This window comes from Anoplophora glabripennis, unplaced genomic scaffold (assembly GCF_000390285.2).
Source record: "Anoplophora glabripennis isolate ALB-LARVAE unplaced genomic scaffold, Agla_2.0 scaffold143, whole genome shotgun sequence".
NCBI lineage: Eukaryota > Metazoa > Arthropoda > Insecta > Coleoptera > Cerambycidae > Anoplophora > Anoplophora glabripennis.
In genome coordinates, this window is record NW_019416225.1 from 961,558 (window position 1) to 979,008 (window position 17,451).

General features: G+C 33.3%; 1 protein-coding gene across 1 annotated transcript in view; it reads right to left on the reverse strand.

Moving 5' to 3' along the window:
• The window catches only part of LOC108909383 (zygotic gap protein knirps-like), a 77,804-nt gene that overhangs the window by 49,503 nt on the left and 10,850 nt on the right, over window positions 1-17,451 (reverse strand). Inside the window, exon 2 of the mRNA XM_018713712.1 lies at window positions 11,153-11,230. Within this exon, the coding sequence (XP_018569228.1) occupies window positions 11,153-11,230 (78 nt within the window). The remainder of the gene's footprint in view (window positions 1-11,152; window positions 11,231-17,451) is intronic.

Consider the following 17,451-nt stretch of genomic DNA (forward strand, 5'->3'; position numbering starts at 1 on the left):
CGAAGTGTGCTTTGGCCCTGGGGGTGGTTCCCACCCCTTCTTGTGGGTGGAAATTTTTACGCCCAAAATAACCACAGAAATCGGTAGAAAAGTCAATTTTAAGTAACAAATGTCATATAAAGTTTTTGGATAATCCAATACTTTCCGAGTAATTCGTCATTGAAAATGTTGATTTTTTACTGAAAAAGTGCTTGTTTTCGGACAGTTTTTTGCAAATGACTCTGAAACCATTGGATTTAACGAAAAAGTTGTAATGAACAAAAAGAAAGGTAATAAAAAAACAAATCTAATGGCAATATTTTGTTTTTCTCTAATTGTAATATAAACCGAGTTATGCATTTTGAAACATTATTATATGTTAGCTAAAAACTAAATTGGAATCAATTAACGTTAAATAACAACAAAACCATAAATATTAGGAAAAAAACTATTTGCACCTTTTTTAAAGTACTTTGAAAAACCTTTAAAATGAGCTGTTTTAAATGTCTTTAGAATCAAAATTAACGGAAATATGATCGAAATAACATGATAGTCTCATTTTTTTAAGAAAAAAATAAAAAAACAAATTAGTGCCTTTGGCGACAGAATTAAAATTAAATGCAATCTATTTACAGATTTCTTCATTTATGTTCTAAGAAAATGTGATGGGTCTTTGGCTCACTTACAAAGCATGATTTCGAAAAAAAATTAATTTTTGAAAAGTAAATTTTTCAAATTTTTGACAAAAATTCGATTTTTACGCTGTAACTTAAAAATTAAAGGGCGTACGAAGAAAATACAAGAGTAAAAAAATTTAGCTTTATTTTTGCTGAAGATTTTTCTTATATTTCTCTAAAATTAATATTAATCGAGATATCGCCATTTTAAGTAATCATATGAATGAGAGAACCACCCTTTTCGAGCCCTTTAAACCCTTCAAACTTAAAAATGAAGGGCTTAAAAAAGATCAACTCAACAGTTCACGTAGCCCTTACAATTCACCGCAAAATGAGCCTTTGTGCGATTAAAAATCTTAAAAAGTAAGAAAGTTATCGTCAAAAAAATAAACACGTGTATAGGCGATAATTTTAGGAAAATTTAGGTCAAACAAGAATTTTTGAGCATTTAGATCTTTTTTATATGTACGTTATATATAAATGTAAGGGGTAATTTTTAAGGGTTGAGAAGTTACAACCAATTCAAGATTATTTTATAAGAAGGGAATAAATGTTTATTTAATACGAATGCACATTTAAAATGTTTCTACTCTTTCAATAATATTTTTTTATTTTATTTTCGAAAAAAGGGGTATTTTTCAAGGATTGAAAAGTTGCAATCGATAAAAAAGATTTTTTAATCAAGAAATCAATTTTAATTTGATAAAAATGCATGATTAAAACGTTTCAAGTTGAAAAAATTTTTTTTATATTATTTTCATCCAAAGGGGTGGTTTTTAAAAGTTTTTCCATACTTTGTAGGTTATATCTGTACTGCTTGTTTAATTGGTGTATTGGTATACAACTATATAATTTTTTCAATTAGTCAAACGCAAGCGGGCGTAGTTCTTATGCAGCAGCATTTCATTCGACAAGAACCAGTTTATGATTTGTTGAAACAAACATGCACCGAATTCTTCAGTGGGCGTTACAAATTGTTAATAAATTAGTTCCGTGATATTAAATAGTTTATTGAATAAATAAGCAAGAAGTGGTTAAATGAAGTTGGGAGCTATTTATAATTGGATTCAAATCAAATTCAAATTAAATTCCAATTGATCAAACTAGGTTTCAAATGAATTCTCAGTTGCGTTCATACTTCACCTGAAATAGAGACTTTGTTGGTCACTGGAAATCGTTCATTGTTGCCTCTGGTCTTGTTACTTTTAGCAAATTTCACTCTATATTTTATTAATGCTCTGCAATCGGTTACGCTGCAGCAATGCAATAAAATCTGCGCATAAATCAAATCATCAAAAGAAAGTATTATATTTAACGTGGCCTTTCGCTTTCGATATAATTTTCTAGAAATATTCAAATGCGATCGATATATTCCACTACTAATAACCGAAATTCCAGCCAATTAAAAGATCCAACGGCCGAATTTAAGTGTGTGACCCAAAGAACTGCTCCTACTGAACACATGTCGGTTGTAAATCCATAATCGGACGAGATGGTACCGAAAAACTAATTCGAGCGGATTACCGAGTTGGTGATTTACGTTCCTGGCATAATAAGTTGACGTGAACGAATAAATCAGTCCGCTAATTAAACAGCATAATTGCCTAATTTGGTTACTGTATAAACCGAGACTGAAAACACAGGAATTAATTTTCTCTGCCATTTGTCAAGGTAGGAAATGTATTATTTTCGGTATTCCTCCCACAGTAAAGGTTTAATTTAGTAAACGCTTTCCGAAACCATAAATTAACGCCTTGAAAGGAATATTTATGGCTGAATGGAAAGGATCAGGTTGATTTTATGTTTAATATTCAAGCTCGGAGGAAATTTATCACATTTGGTGGGAAAAAACGCACTGGTCTCTGTAATACGATCCCTCAAAGACATAGAAATTACTAAGATTAATCAGAAACAAAAATTGGTTGAAAAATTGTTGCTGTGTACTACAGGTACATAGAAAGAAATAGAATAATATTTACTGTAATCTTTCAGAATTTACTCAGTTAATACAGTAATCAAAGAAAATTTATCGCTACTAAATACCATTCAGTATTCGTAATTGTGAATACATAGTATTCGCAATCGTTATTCTGTAAAAGTGTGAATAGGATAATAATTTACTCACTTTTCAAGTTTATCTTGTATGAACTTACATACAATGTTTGGAAAATTGTGAATTTCTTAACTTAATAGCCATTAGAACCGCTTGGTTTCTTGTTATAACTCATAATTCGTTTGTTTCTTCCAAATATTTAGTAAAATATTCATAAAATTCTTACTGAATATTTGTATTCAGTAAATAATGATTACTGAATACGTATATATATTAAAAATAATATTATTCGTTATCCAAAATTCGTGAATATTTTGTACTATTTTTTTATTCATAGAAACAAATTGTTAAGATGTCTTATTGCGCTGTAAGAACATCAGTGATGAAGTAATTTTTAAAATGAATAGTAATTTAGGATTTTTAAACTTTTCATGACTAAAATCATGATTAAACAAACCTGTATTTGTATAAATAAACAACCTTGTAGTCTTAATTTATATATCACCAGTTCATTAGAATAGTTGATTAATGTTTCTTATAGTTCATAATTAAGCTTTATATGTATTAGTTACTAAAATATATGTTTAGAATTCATTATTATTATCTGATTAATTTAAACTAATACACTTTGATATAATTGCGATGTAACGCAATTTAATGTAACCCCCTTCAAGTCTACTCATGGGACGACACTGAAATGAATATTTAAGAAACGCCGATTTGAAAATTTTTCCAGTATAATATATCTTAACTGCATCTTTAGTTAAATCACAAGTGCATTTGGAAAGAAATATAATTCCTTCCTTGCACGTATTTCTTATAGTTCCATTAGAATTTCGACGTTTTCAGCCGCATCCCGTTCTCGCAAGCTTCCACTACGATGTAGCGCACGTACCAAAGGTAATAATATCTCTCTAATACCCCGCATTTGGATTAAATCAATTCCGGATCAGTTCTACAGCGGAGCAGCTCGACAAAGCNTAATTTTTAAAATGAATAGTAATTTGGGTTTCTAAACTTTTCATGATTAAAATCATGATCAAACAAACCTGTATTTGTAAAATTTTAATAAATAAACAACCTTGTAGTATTAATTTATATATCACCAGTTCATTAGAATAGTTGATTAATGTTTCTTATAGTTCATAATTAAGCTTTATGTGTATTAGTCACTAAAATATATGTTTAGAATTCATTATTATTATCTAATTAATTTAAACTAATACACTTTGAAATAATTGCGATGTAACGCAATTTAATATAACCCCCTTCAAGTCTACTCATGAGACGACACTGAAATGAATATTTAAGAAACGCCGATTTGAAAATTTTTCCAGTATAAAATATCTTAACTGTATCTTTAGTTAAATCACAAGAAAAGTGCATTTGGAAAGAAATATAATTCCTTCCTTGCACGTATTTCTTATAGTTCCATTAGAATTTCGACGTTTTCAGCCGCATCCCGTTCTCGCAAGCTTCCACTACGATGTAGCGCACGTACCAAAGGTAATAATATCTCTCTAATACCCCGCATTTGGATTAAATCAATTCCGGATCAGTTCTACAGCGGAGCAGCTCGACAAAGCGATGTTGGCGATGCCGGCGGACGACTACTGGTTATGTAGGTGTAATCTACCTCATATTTAACTCCGGTACAGACGAGACTTCAATATCAATCGGGGAATTGCATACGGAAAAGGCCTAACAGGCCGGCGGGGTCGTAAATTTTTTTCAGTGCTTCGCGTTCGTGTTTCTCTTGTATCTATTGATCCGGTAATAAAAGTAAATTTGTTTTAAGGTGACTGTGGTTATATAAAAATTGGTAGTTACCAAGTGTTGTACCGCATAAGTCCATTTGAAAGCATTAGCATTTCTTTGGATATCATCTGTATCACAATAAAGTAATTTTTAACTTCTTGGCCACGTTGGGAAATCTTCTTTTTTCCTTGTTTTGTATCCTCTGTGTTCACTTTTTCTCATTCGACAAATAAGTGTAACGGAAAATATAAAATACACAGCAACAGTGTTGATTTTTAATAACGAACAACCTCGTATAATATACCAATTGACATAAATAAGCATTAATGATATATTTTCTTTAGGCATATTACGCATTTTGATTAGCCTATTTCTAGACTAATTTGATATTTGTATACAAAAAAAGACTGTAAACACACATTTATATTCATCTATCGCTTTATTTTCATATAAATAGATCTATTTATAAATTTCCGTCTAGTCTAAAATTCTTTTAGAAATGTGTATCGATATTTCGTGGTTACTTAAGGAATTTGTAAGTTAATGTTATTCAGGAATGTACCCACCACATGTTTTTGTAGCATTTTTTTAGAAACTAAAAAATTAATACCTCATTTAGAGGCTGATCAAAATACAGGATGTGGTGTGTATAATCTATAAAAATAACTGCAGCTTCCTAACAATCCTAACGATATTTGTAATAGAAAAGTCTTATATTAAATTAAAGTTCAATTATGGATCAAAATATTTTCTCTGGAACGGTCCTGTCCGTATACGATAAGTTACGTGCTGTAGACCAGCTGCGTAAACAAATCGTCGTTGAAAGATAGAAAGATACTTCTCAATTTTTGGGGAATTTTTCAATACAAAAATACAAATTAAGAAAAATAGATATTTAAAAAAAACTGATATTTTCTTATTATAATAATTAATATTAATTACTATCTTAAATGCATTATTGTTACTGCAAGAAATCGCAAACAAAAATCACATCCGTAAACAAAATAAAATAAAACCTACCATTTCTAGAGGAAATGTTGAAATTGATCCCCATTAGCGCGGATACAGGCATGGCACCGACGCACCCAATTTTGGCGAATATTTTCCTAAATTATTCCAGGTATTCCCCTAATTGTGTCAGCAGCTTCAAGTATACAGTTTCACAATTCTTCCACCGTAGCAATTGGGGCATTGTAAACCAATGACTTCAAGTGACTCCAAAGATGAAAATCCATTGGAGTTAGATCGGGTGACCGAGGTGGCTACGGCACAGGTCCAAAGCGTCCAATCCATTGCTGAGGAAACATTTCATTCACAAGTGTCGTTATTTCTCGAGTACTGTGTGGGGGAGCCCCATCTTGAAAATAAAACATGTGTGCCCGAACTTGTAAAAAATAACATAATCGGCCTTCATTTTCGTTGACTTCAATTTACAAAAAAAAAAAACGCGAAGATAGAACTTTTTCGTATAAGACTTTTCTATTACAAATACCATCATGGAACCGCAGTTTAATTTTTATAGATTATACACGCCACACCCTGTATAAGTTGTGAAATGCTATTTTAATATTAATTTAATGTTCCATTTATTTTCCATGTACGAGTACTTTGGGAAATGCAATGAAAATATATAAAAATGTATAAAAACTGTAGTCCAATTATTATAAAAAGTGTTGTTACAATTGTAAGACCTAAAAGGAACCTTATTTGGTTCACCCCGTAGGATGTGCGATCTCTTACGCCTTTTAAAATCTGTTTGCATTTGGAACGACTCATATTCTAAATCAACTGTGGCATTACCTCGACATCTGGCGCGTAATACCAACAGAATGATAATCCTGCGATCCATATCAACCAAAACCAATAACTTTCACATTAATGCAATTAATTTCATGAACTGCCGCTTATGTTGTCACTCCATGTGGGCCTAATCCTCTAAAACTCGTCCCGTTACTTATCCTCTTATATGTAAATCAATCGGTCGTCATCGCCTGCTTCTTATCGTACCGTACTGGACTGCGGATCATCCATGCAACGTTACGCCAATGATATTTCCAGCTGCAATAAGCTGTTCTTCTACTCTGCTAATTTTCGCTTTTTATGTTCTTTTAACGTAGTTCTTTAGCGGTTTCGAGAAAACGATGTAGTAATATTTATAATGGAACGAGAAAATATTAATGTATCTTATGCAAAAAATGCTCGTAAGATTTATTAATATTTATGAAATACCGCAAAATTCTAGTCCACGTTTCACTGTTGGCTTCTTCTAATCCATAGAATATTTATGTCTATTGGTTAATCAGAAGTTCACACCCAATTTTAAGAATCCATGTTTGGCACAAATAAAATTAATGGGTTGGTATGACTTTAGAATTAAAAGAGCAATAACTTTTGAGAAATGGCAACAATTAGATATCCTTTGAGACACAGTTGTATTAACACAAAACCATAACTTCCTTGTTTCGTTTACTGTCAATGATATATTCAGTTTCAGAGTTTCTTCTGAAGAAGAAAGCGATATGTCTCTCGAAACAATAAGATGATGGCATCCGGCCTAAAAATTGTTGAGTGACAACTGCTATAAATTTGACTTGTTGATAAAATGTAAGCTTAAAACCAACAATCCACAACAATTCTGTTATAATTTTTACTTCATAATATAGAATATACATGTTTTAAAGAAAAACTCTCCTATATTGATTCTAACAGAAGAATTAATTATCTAAAATTTCTCGGAATAATAATTGCCGTAATAACTGATTATCACGACTGACAATGACAAAACCGTGATCGAGGAGTGCGGCCTACACAAAGTGCAATTAGCCGAATGAATAAAAATGCAATCGAAATGATACTATACTAGTTTCAGTTTATAATACCGAACTCCCCCCCTTCCCTTGCTCCTACTAGAACGCTGATTTATGTTATCCACTGGATAAAAACCGATTGTAATCAGATACTTGTCCGTTTGCGTAAGCCTGCACGATTTACACCAAATGGGAACTTCTTGCGGTTTGAAATTACAACTATTTTTATGGGACCATATATTAAAAGAGTTGTAAGAGTTGGGCAACGGTCTCGACGGTGAGTGAATTGATTGAAAATTTATTCGTTGGTTTCCATTAGCATTCCAAATCCGATAGCGTTTGGGTCAATATATTTTCAGAATCGATTGGGAGAGATCTTCTGATACGTATCAGTGATACAATCCACGACCTAACGAATTTTTAAGAGACGCATTTCTTTCCTATGCCATATTTTCAATGTTTCAACAGGCGGATTCAAACAGATCACGCATATATACACAAAATACGTCCAGCGTGATGATACGTGACTAGAGTGAGGTTGACGTGTGTATCACACAAATCCACAAAATAATGCGAGAGATATCACACGTCCATAAAATACATCCAATATGTGTCTAAAATGAAGTTGATTTCACACATATCCAGAAAATAATGTGCTGGGGTGCTTGAAGTGAAGTTGGTATGTGGTTTCACACATCCACAAAGAACGTCTAAGGATGTTAAGGTGCTTAGAACGAAATTAATCCACAAAATAGTGTACTGGAATGCATAAATATCACGCATGTTCACAAAAGTGTGCTAGGGTGTCTAAAGTGAAGTTATTGTGTGATATCACATTTATCTACAAAGTGTATCTAAGTACGCTTGAGTGCCTAGATTGAAACTAGTGTGATATATTACACATATCCACAAAATGGTGTGCTAGAGTACCTGGAATGAAGTATCACACATATCCACAAAATTCGTCCAAATGTGATGTGATATCCAAAGTGACCATGGTCGATAGGAAAGGATCTTTATGTATGTAATTTTTTTGCAACCCATTCTCTGTATTTAAATTTTAAGAAATTGTGAAGCTTTTAGAGAAAGGAATAATTTTTAATTATTTCCTGTTCGCGCGAAAGAAGAATGCTTTCCAAAAACATATATTCAAGCATTACATCTTGTAAGTTATCAACATCATGTTAAATTTAAGATTCCAATAGACCATATGTCACATGTTTACTAATCCTAGTAAAAATGTATGTATCTAGTTGTTTATATTACAAGCTAATTTATTAATCAGTCTGTATTAGAATTTTAAATTCGGCTGTGTTTGCTTTATAAATTGGATTTCGAACGTAGAGATTGGTCAGGTCAGCAATACGAAATTCGATAGACTTGTCGAAAAAAAAGTAAGAAGTAAAAGCAAAGCTACAAAACCAAATTTTTAATTAGTTTTTGAAATTTGAAAGGCGCTTCCGTAGACCATATGTCACTTTCATAATTCTTATAAAAATTAATTTATTCCCTTCTTGTATCGGTATTAATTCTGTGTATATACTGAAAAGGTGAACAAAATTTATAAACGTATTTTGAATTATTATTTTAAATTTGATAGAATCTGCTTTAAACAATTTTTATTAGTGTTAATTATTTAACACTATTAATTAATTATTAATTATTAGTGTTAATTATTATGGAGAGTAGTAGTCCAACCACATTACACTTGGAAAAAAAAATTGTTGCCAGGACTTTTATAAGTGGAATGGTAAAAGAGCTTATAATAAACCTAAAAAAATAAATACGTGAGCAGGGGAAGGCGGAGGGTTGATTTGGGGGGTTGAAAAGTTGTGAAAAATTGTATCATTGTCATTTCTAGCGAAAGTTGACATCAAACAAAAAAGTATCCAATACAAAATTTGTAGATCATGCAAAAATCTACAACTTTTGTAGAGGCCACTTTTTAAGATTACCTCAAAATTTCCAAGAAAAATGCGAAAAACTAGTTTTTTCTGATTCTGAAGATTCCTTTAATTTGTACCCTTTTTTACCCTCATATTTTTCGGACACTATAAACTTTCTTATATGTTACGTCTAATTCTGATAAAATTATCGCTAAATCGCCTATAGAAATAGAAACAGGACGTCATCAATTCACCGTCCCAGTCATGCTAATTTCAATATCAATTATTCAATTCCTTATAGCACCGATTCTATCGTCGGGCTAATAAATTGCCACCCACAATCCACCTAGTCAATAAAAGTCAATATTTACCAAACAATTTATATTACTTCGGAGGCGGTGGGCGTAGAAAGCGTGTGAAAAAGAAAGCAAAATCCAAATCACAATAGCTAAATGGATTTTGATACAATGATTGTCACATTTTCACGCGGCGAATTTACATTATAATAAGGACCTTATTGAACAGCTCAAAAAAGGTGTTTTACGATCGAATTCGCTGTTCGCTGTCTCGACATAGTAGCAGCTTTGATATACGCTGTTCGATTTAATGAATGCATGCCTATTGCGATGACATCATGTCATTGTGGGAATCGCTTGCATTATTGGCACGGCATATTGGATTGATGTTCTTGGGTTTTTATTGAATTCAAAATATGTTTCTTTTTAATGAACAAAATACATGAACTGGTGAAGCTATATCAGCTGCATTCGGAAAAAGCGACGCAACAATTTTCCTTTAAACATTGTTAAGATTGCCATATTAAACAGAGAAGCACGCGGATGTCGTCTTATGTAACGCTAAGTAGACTTCGTGGAAAAATTCTTTCAAAACCGCGTTACATAAAATATACACACTCGTAAACTGACCACACTTTATACACCAGTAGTAAATAAAGTAGTTATAATTGTCAACACCGCAAATATGCTATACACGTGGTGTTCGTACATCTTGTCTGCTTTTAAAAATACACAAGGCGTCCCAGAATAGTTCAACCGGATACCGCGGCAAAAATAAGCCTGATTGATGGTAAACAGCAAATTAAAATTATTTTGAGCCAAAATTATGGTCTTGCATTGAACTACACATCCGAATTTGCAGATAATTTAATTTAATTTGCAACATTCCTGTATTTTGTAACACTTTGTATACACAGAGAAACTATTTGTGCATATTGTCTGGAGGTCAAAGGTTGGACGTGGGTGGAGCTAGTTTGTGAAATACGTTACTGGAATATGCCGGGCATAGTAAATGGTGAGAAAATAAATATTAATAAATGATTTACATAACCTTGCAACCCCCGCATGCTGTGGAACGCTTGGGAAAAATTGTTTTCATTCTAGTGATTCCAGTATAACTGAAACATACTCGATATGGGTCTGCTGAGGTCTGTGGTTTTAACCAGAAGATGAGTAGGAAATAATTAAACATATATATGCAACAATATTACGTACTAATTGATGAATACACCAGACATATACCGGTTTCGGACTTGTTAGCCCTCATAGGCTCTACAGGACAGAGAAGTACAGTCCCTACGATATTTGTTGTGATAGAATTCCATGAAGACCCCTGCGCCACTTTCTTCGAATTAACCGCATTCCACACCCAAAGCAGAAAAGACATGGGCGAAAAATTTCAATCATAGTCCGATAACAGAACTTTATTGGCTTCTTCTTTTCATGGAATTCTATCTCAACGAATATTGTAAGGATTGTACAAATAAAAGATGTAACTGACAGCGACAGCTAGTGGTTAATGCTGCTAACTGCCTGAGACCTACAGCCAATATAAATTTTTCGCGAAGAAAACGGTTTTGTGTTTCCCCAAATTCTAATTTTAAATATTTTATCGTATGCATCCAAACAAAAAATTTAATACTCTTTGGAATCTGCTAAGGAAAAAATTTCTCTTGAAAGTACTAGAAGAACTTACCTTGCATCCTTCGCACGTGAAGGCACCAAAATGGAAGCCGGCTGCGGGTTCTCCGCATACCTTACACAACTGGTTCATCTGAAAAGAAATCAAAACTTCAGGAAATGTTCATAATATACCTTAATAGCATATAAAACCCTCTTATTCTGGCAGAACAAAAGAATGCAAATTTCAGGGTCAGCCTGTTCACCTGACCTTAACCCCATAGAGCGTGTACCCAGCCACTACAAAATTATAATTAATTGCAACAAACTATCCTAGAAGAATGGCAAAAACTACCACAAAATATAATTTTAACTAAACACCTAAACATCAGGTCTAGGAATCTCCCTCCCCCTCCCCCGAGTATTTAAATGTATCTTCTGATGAAGACATACCTTTTGCAGAAACGAAAATTCATTAATTTACGCCAAAAACACATTTACTTGTTTGATATTAAATCTGTATTCCTGTAAGTGTTAAAAACTGTTTCTAAATGCTGTAGATTTTCATTCCCAGACATAGTCATCCAAATAACAGAACATAAAATCAAGTCCTGATAGAACTTTATTCATAACTCTTCACCATATTTGCTCAAACGTTTCTCAAGCCGAACGGCATTCGCAAAAATTCAAAGAGTCCAAACGGTGTAACGACAGCGGTCTTATGAATATCCTCGTTCATGTCTCTAGTATTTAGTGTTTGACATAGAGAAATGACATTTAAGGTTCTTACCGAAAACCCTTCATCGTAGTTAATTTCAGTGTCTTTATCGTCGCTGGGCGTTTATAACGACGTTCGTAGGAATGCGCGCACACCGCGATTCCTCATTCACATGCCAACGCAATCCTCAATGGCCGATGTTAATCAGGCATTCCCCTCACAAGCAAATTTAATCAGCCAGAGGAGTCAGAAGGAAATAAACAAGCAATCTGAAATAGAATCTCGGCCACGTACCGCCAGATAGACATATCTATATGCGAATAATGTGCAAGGCGAATGCATTAAATACCGCGAGTTATGTAAGGAATGATTCATAGTGCCTACTGAATTCGATCAATCATACATCTTTTGGTCACAAAAACAACACTAATTTAGTCACTATTAGTCTGTTTTTTTTTTGAAACCTTGATAATAAAGACAATTTATTGTCTTACAATTCCCATGATAAGTTATGCTAATAATCACCTTAATGGCCAATTATCAGAAACACCGAATAGTTTTTATCAGCAACAAATATTTTACTATGTTTCTAATTTATATTAATTAATATAATTCAATATAACTCAATTATTTGACTTCACCGAGGTATTAAAATTGATGAATAGTGAATTTGACGCATCCCATTTATTTTATAATACACTCTCATTAAAATACCTTAATAATTCACGTTTAAGGCTAATTAATGGGGACTTCACTACAAGGCGTATGTCGTCAAAATATTGGGAGATATGCATCAGATAAAACGTATAAGTAGAAATTTATCTACTGGCAGAAGTTATAAAGAAATTGTTCTAAAATTATAGGTTAGATCTTCTGGACATTGAAGGTAAACCAGCTTATATATCATTAGCATAAAAGATGTTCTTATTTGAAACTAATATCAGTCTCGTTTATGTTGAATTTATATGGTCTATTAAAGTTAAATACTCGAAATAAACATAGATAAATTATACAAATAGTTTACACAGTAAAATGTTATGATACTAAGACTTTTTGTTACTGGAAGGTACGTTTTCCTGCAAATGGACTCGATTATTAAATAAAATACAATGAAACATTAGCTAAAAAAAGTATTTTTCTACTCGTTTCAATATTTTTTCGCATCGATCCCGTTTTATTTGTAATGCTACCACTAGATGGCGATGAATATATCTCTTGCACACAGTCAGTTTTTTTTTTTGACAATATCAAGATGTTCTAACTGTTTATTAAACAAGAAAACTGCAGCTGCTAGTAAATTACTTACAACAGTAACAAAAACCTGGACCATTTTCCCTGAAAATATAATAAAATGTCGGAGTCGGTCGTAGTATTTAATAATATGTGAATAACACCACTGAACCAACTCGTTTAAGTAAGAGATACGGCAATAAATCGCACGCGTTGCGCTCCATGCAACATAGTAAGCTTTTAGCGAAACGTCACAACACCAGACGATTTGGACAAATCGCACAGTTTTCTTTGATATATGCCCGTAATTGTGTAAATTTATTCGAGTTCGCATCGCGTCTGCGTGTCTGGTTTCTCCCCGATAAATTACGGATTAAACTTTTTACTCATAGATTAACTACTCTGTTTTATGCCTGGGACATACTAAATGGGATGACACATCGTCGACTGGTTATCCACTATTCCTTTTTTATCCTGAACGAGGTAGATCCTTACAACACACCAAGAAAGTATGTTTGAAGTGTATTATGCACAAATTGACAAATTGAATTTTAATTTTATATCAATGTATCAGGTCTATAAACAATAAAAAAATGAATGTATTTAAAGTAAAAAAGAATTGGCCACACGACAGTAGTGTCTCTTGTAATATACAACATGGGACAGGTGGCACAGAACATACGAATTCTATCAGTTCTCCGCGTGATATCGAACACCTAAATATCGAATTTCAAAATTATTGGGCAACCGGGCAGGAATACTACAAACTAGTTTAAAATTAATTGGAAACGTCGCCAATAAACATATATTTTTATTACATTGTTTATGTTAATGAGACACGTATGTATATACGGTCCAATTATTATCGGTTTTGCATAAATTCCGATGAAGACGAGGCGTGAATTATTGAATTTGATTAGGTTTGTGTACTGCACCTGGAAGCGGCTTGAAATTCTGATTCGATTTAATTGAGATTTATATGTACAAAGGGTGTTACGATAACCACCTTCATTTCACTTATTTTAATACTGTATGATTTATTAGCTCTTGTTAGAAACTAACTTTGTTAGTAGAAAATAGGTACAATTTCTTCAAAAAAAAATGTATTGTGTACAAGCGCGATGCTGCTAATGCATTTTGTCTCGCTTCGCCGTAAATTAAACGATTATTATGCATTGCTGTGTACATATCACTAATGTAAATGAGCCATGGCCACTAAAAAACCACAGTAACACTAAGTTAGTAGGCTTGATTAAAAGACATAAATTTAACGTTTTGTCCGGCCCAAATAAATTTATCCAAACCATTGCTGATGCACGTTAGTCGGTTTTTCCACGATTTTTCTGGCCTTTTTATTCAAATTCTGTGCCCAGAGAAATTTCCAGATCAGCGAAAGTTTAACAGTTGATAGAAAATACTGTTTAAGAAGAAATTATTATAGATTTTAAAGCTCATACTGAGTGCCGTAGTGATCAATTCCAATGAAAAAGACCTCATTCCACTTTACCATTGCCTCACAATTGATATTTAAATGTCTTGTAACTGTCTGTCTGTGCTCGCATTTAAATAATTTATTCAAATTAATATGATATTGTGAGCAGCAAATGACACATATATAAAGAAGAAAAAACGAGACATATATCACTCGGTGTCACCTCTACAACATTGTATAATTGTACAATAGACTTTGCCGCTGTTCTACTTGCATTAATTTTATTTATCAAACTATGATTATACAGCCCGTTAGTTGCTTGAATACCAATTGATAAGTGTAATTTCAGTTCAAAGCTAGAATATAATTTTTAAAAAAATAACATTTGTGGTCATATGTAAGCATAAACTGACCCCGTTCATAAAAATTCTTTACGGCACCGCTCTTGATCATAATCGAAAGCGACAGAGACCAAGTCGCTCATTTGTCTATGATTGGAAGTAAATAACCCAAAACGGCATCACAATGAATTTATTTCCCTTATTCGTTCGCGTTTTAAACGTATTAGTACCATGACAAATACGCTGTTTCAGACACCATTTGGCTTAAATAGCAAGAGCGGTATGCAGCCTTCCATGGTAACTCGTATAGAGACGCCTGAGCATCTCCAGAATTATGCTGCATGCGAAGAGGAAAATTATATTAATTAAAAAAGTCTGCTGACGCTTTGAATAAGCTTTGTTTTCTTTGTATGCTATCAATTGTCAGTATCCGTTTACACTTTCTCTACTCCTAGAAATCCGCAGTTAAAAATGAAACGGACACACGAATTTGGAAATTCAAACCAGTCAAATTCGTTACTTAATCAAGATGATGAATTAAAATGAATATCAAAAATTCAGTGATCTTTCTTTCTACCCGACTGTAACTATTTCTATCATCAATTATCATAAACAACGCTCGCTATATCCACTTAATATATAGATTTTAAAAGCTGACTTTTTCTTCGAGATGCGGCATTAACGAGGCGGTATCTCTGAAGGCGAAATCGCAAAATCGTACAGCGACCATTAGGGAACTGACAATCTGCCGCAGCGGCTTGAAATGTCACTGGAAGAGCCGTCGAGGACATTAATGCGAATTCTATGGTCGCCTTTAATTAAGTGTCTCACTAAAAGATGCCTCACGCATATAGTGTGTGCGAGCATCCACCGCCATTGTCATAGCTCAATGATGCATAGGCCGTGTCGTGGGAAATCGTTGACCCTTGCGAATTGCATGGGTTACGCCCAGCTCGGACGGCGTGGTGACCTTTGGAACGTTAGGAGCTTGGTGGGTTCGTCTTTGATAGGGATAGAGATTGAGATATTCGGCTCTGTCATCGAGAAATCGCTCATATTTTGAATAATATCTACAAATATATCATCAAAATGCAAGTCATTTTTAAGCACTGTTCTTGGTGGCATACATTACATGTCCTCATAAGTAAAAATCTAATGGAGTTAGATCTGGGGTACGAGCCGACCAAAGATACTGACCGTTTCTACCCATCAATGTCTAAAATTATTATCTAAATGTAGGACAATGCATTGGGTTACATGTACTGGTCCTACCACATCCTGCAAAAAGCACGGGTTTCCTGTTACATCCAAAGGCATATCTGCGAGTTATGTTACAATGTTCTTCAAGACATTCAGATGTGAATCTCCTGTCAATATGCCTAGCATGACAAAAAATTCTTCATATTAAAATCGAGCTATCCTTTTTGTTTAAATATGTTATCAAATAAAATTATTCCCTCACTTGATGGCTTATGTAGAACCACCTGAGGATATAACTTTATAAAACCCTATTTTTGCATCCCATTACTAATAACCGTGTTGAAAATAGAACTAACACAGTTTCATCACTTAATTACAGCAAATGTTAAAACTATTAACATTTTAACTTCAACATTCCTCTCAGTTGAAGTACCTATATGCATTTAAATAGTTGCATATGCATACGCTTACGTTTCAGTATCAATAAAAGTTTTTTCTAAAGTGCTACGCTGGAAAGAATTATCAATCTTATTCCGCTATTATTTTTAAATTACTGTTTTATTTTTTAGGTATAATGTTACTTTGCTGTGTTTTTCATTCATTGATCTACTTCCCGCTGGATCAAGTACACTAATACAATCATTATTATTTCTGATGCTTCGACTGTGGCAACTAGTATCGTCCTTATTCCGACGCACGACTCATTACACCATCCTCTGGCCATCAGGAAGATGCAGCGGGACTGATAAGGTACCAGCGGCGTTAATTGGAAATATTTAGCTAGTAAATCTTAGTGTGCCATGTGCAAAAACGACTTTATTTCCCACTTAAGTACGCTGAGATATCGAGTCCTATTTCCATATCGGTCGCCCCTTCTATCGTCAATAAAATGCTAAGTAGTTTGTAGCGCTGAAGCGGTGTGTGAAGCTACTAATGAAAGAGATATCGTTAGGGAGAATTGTGCGATTTGTTCGCAACCCGTCTTCCGGGTTTCCGAGGCTAGAATGGAATGGAAACAGTTTTGTTCGTTAATAAATATTCTAAATTCTTTCCAAGGGGCCAACAGTTGTTTTGAATTTCTGTCTGTGTGACTCAAGTCATTCTTAACTGCAAGAAATATAGACCAGTGCTTAAGCCTTCAAAAATGGTAAACAGTGAAAAAAAATTATAGTAGGATGAAACCCATTGGAAAAGGAAGAGAATATAACAGAAATGAAAGGAAAAATAATTTACGGGCGATCTGAGGTCGGGAAGGGGAAGGGGGTGAGTTTTTAAGGGTAAAAAACGGTTTATCTTGATTTCCGGAAAAACTACAAGTCTTATGGAAAAAAGTTAAATGGCAAAGTTGTAGGTAATAAAAATATCTACAACTTTTGTATTTACACTTTTTTCACATAACCTCAAAATTTATGTGAAAAATTCAAATAATTGGTTATTTGAATTTTTCACATTCT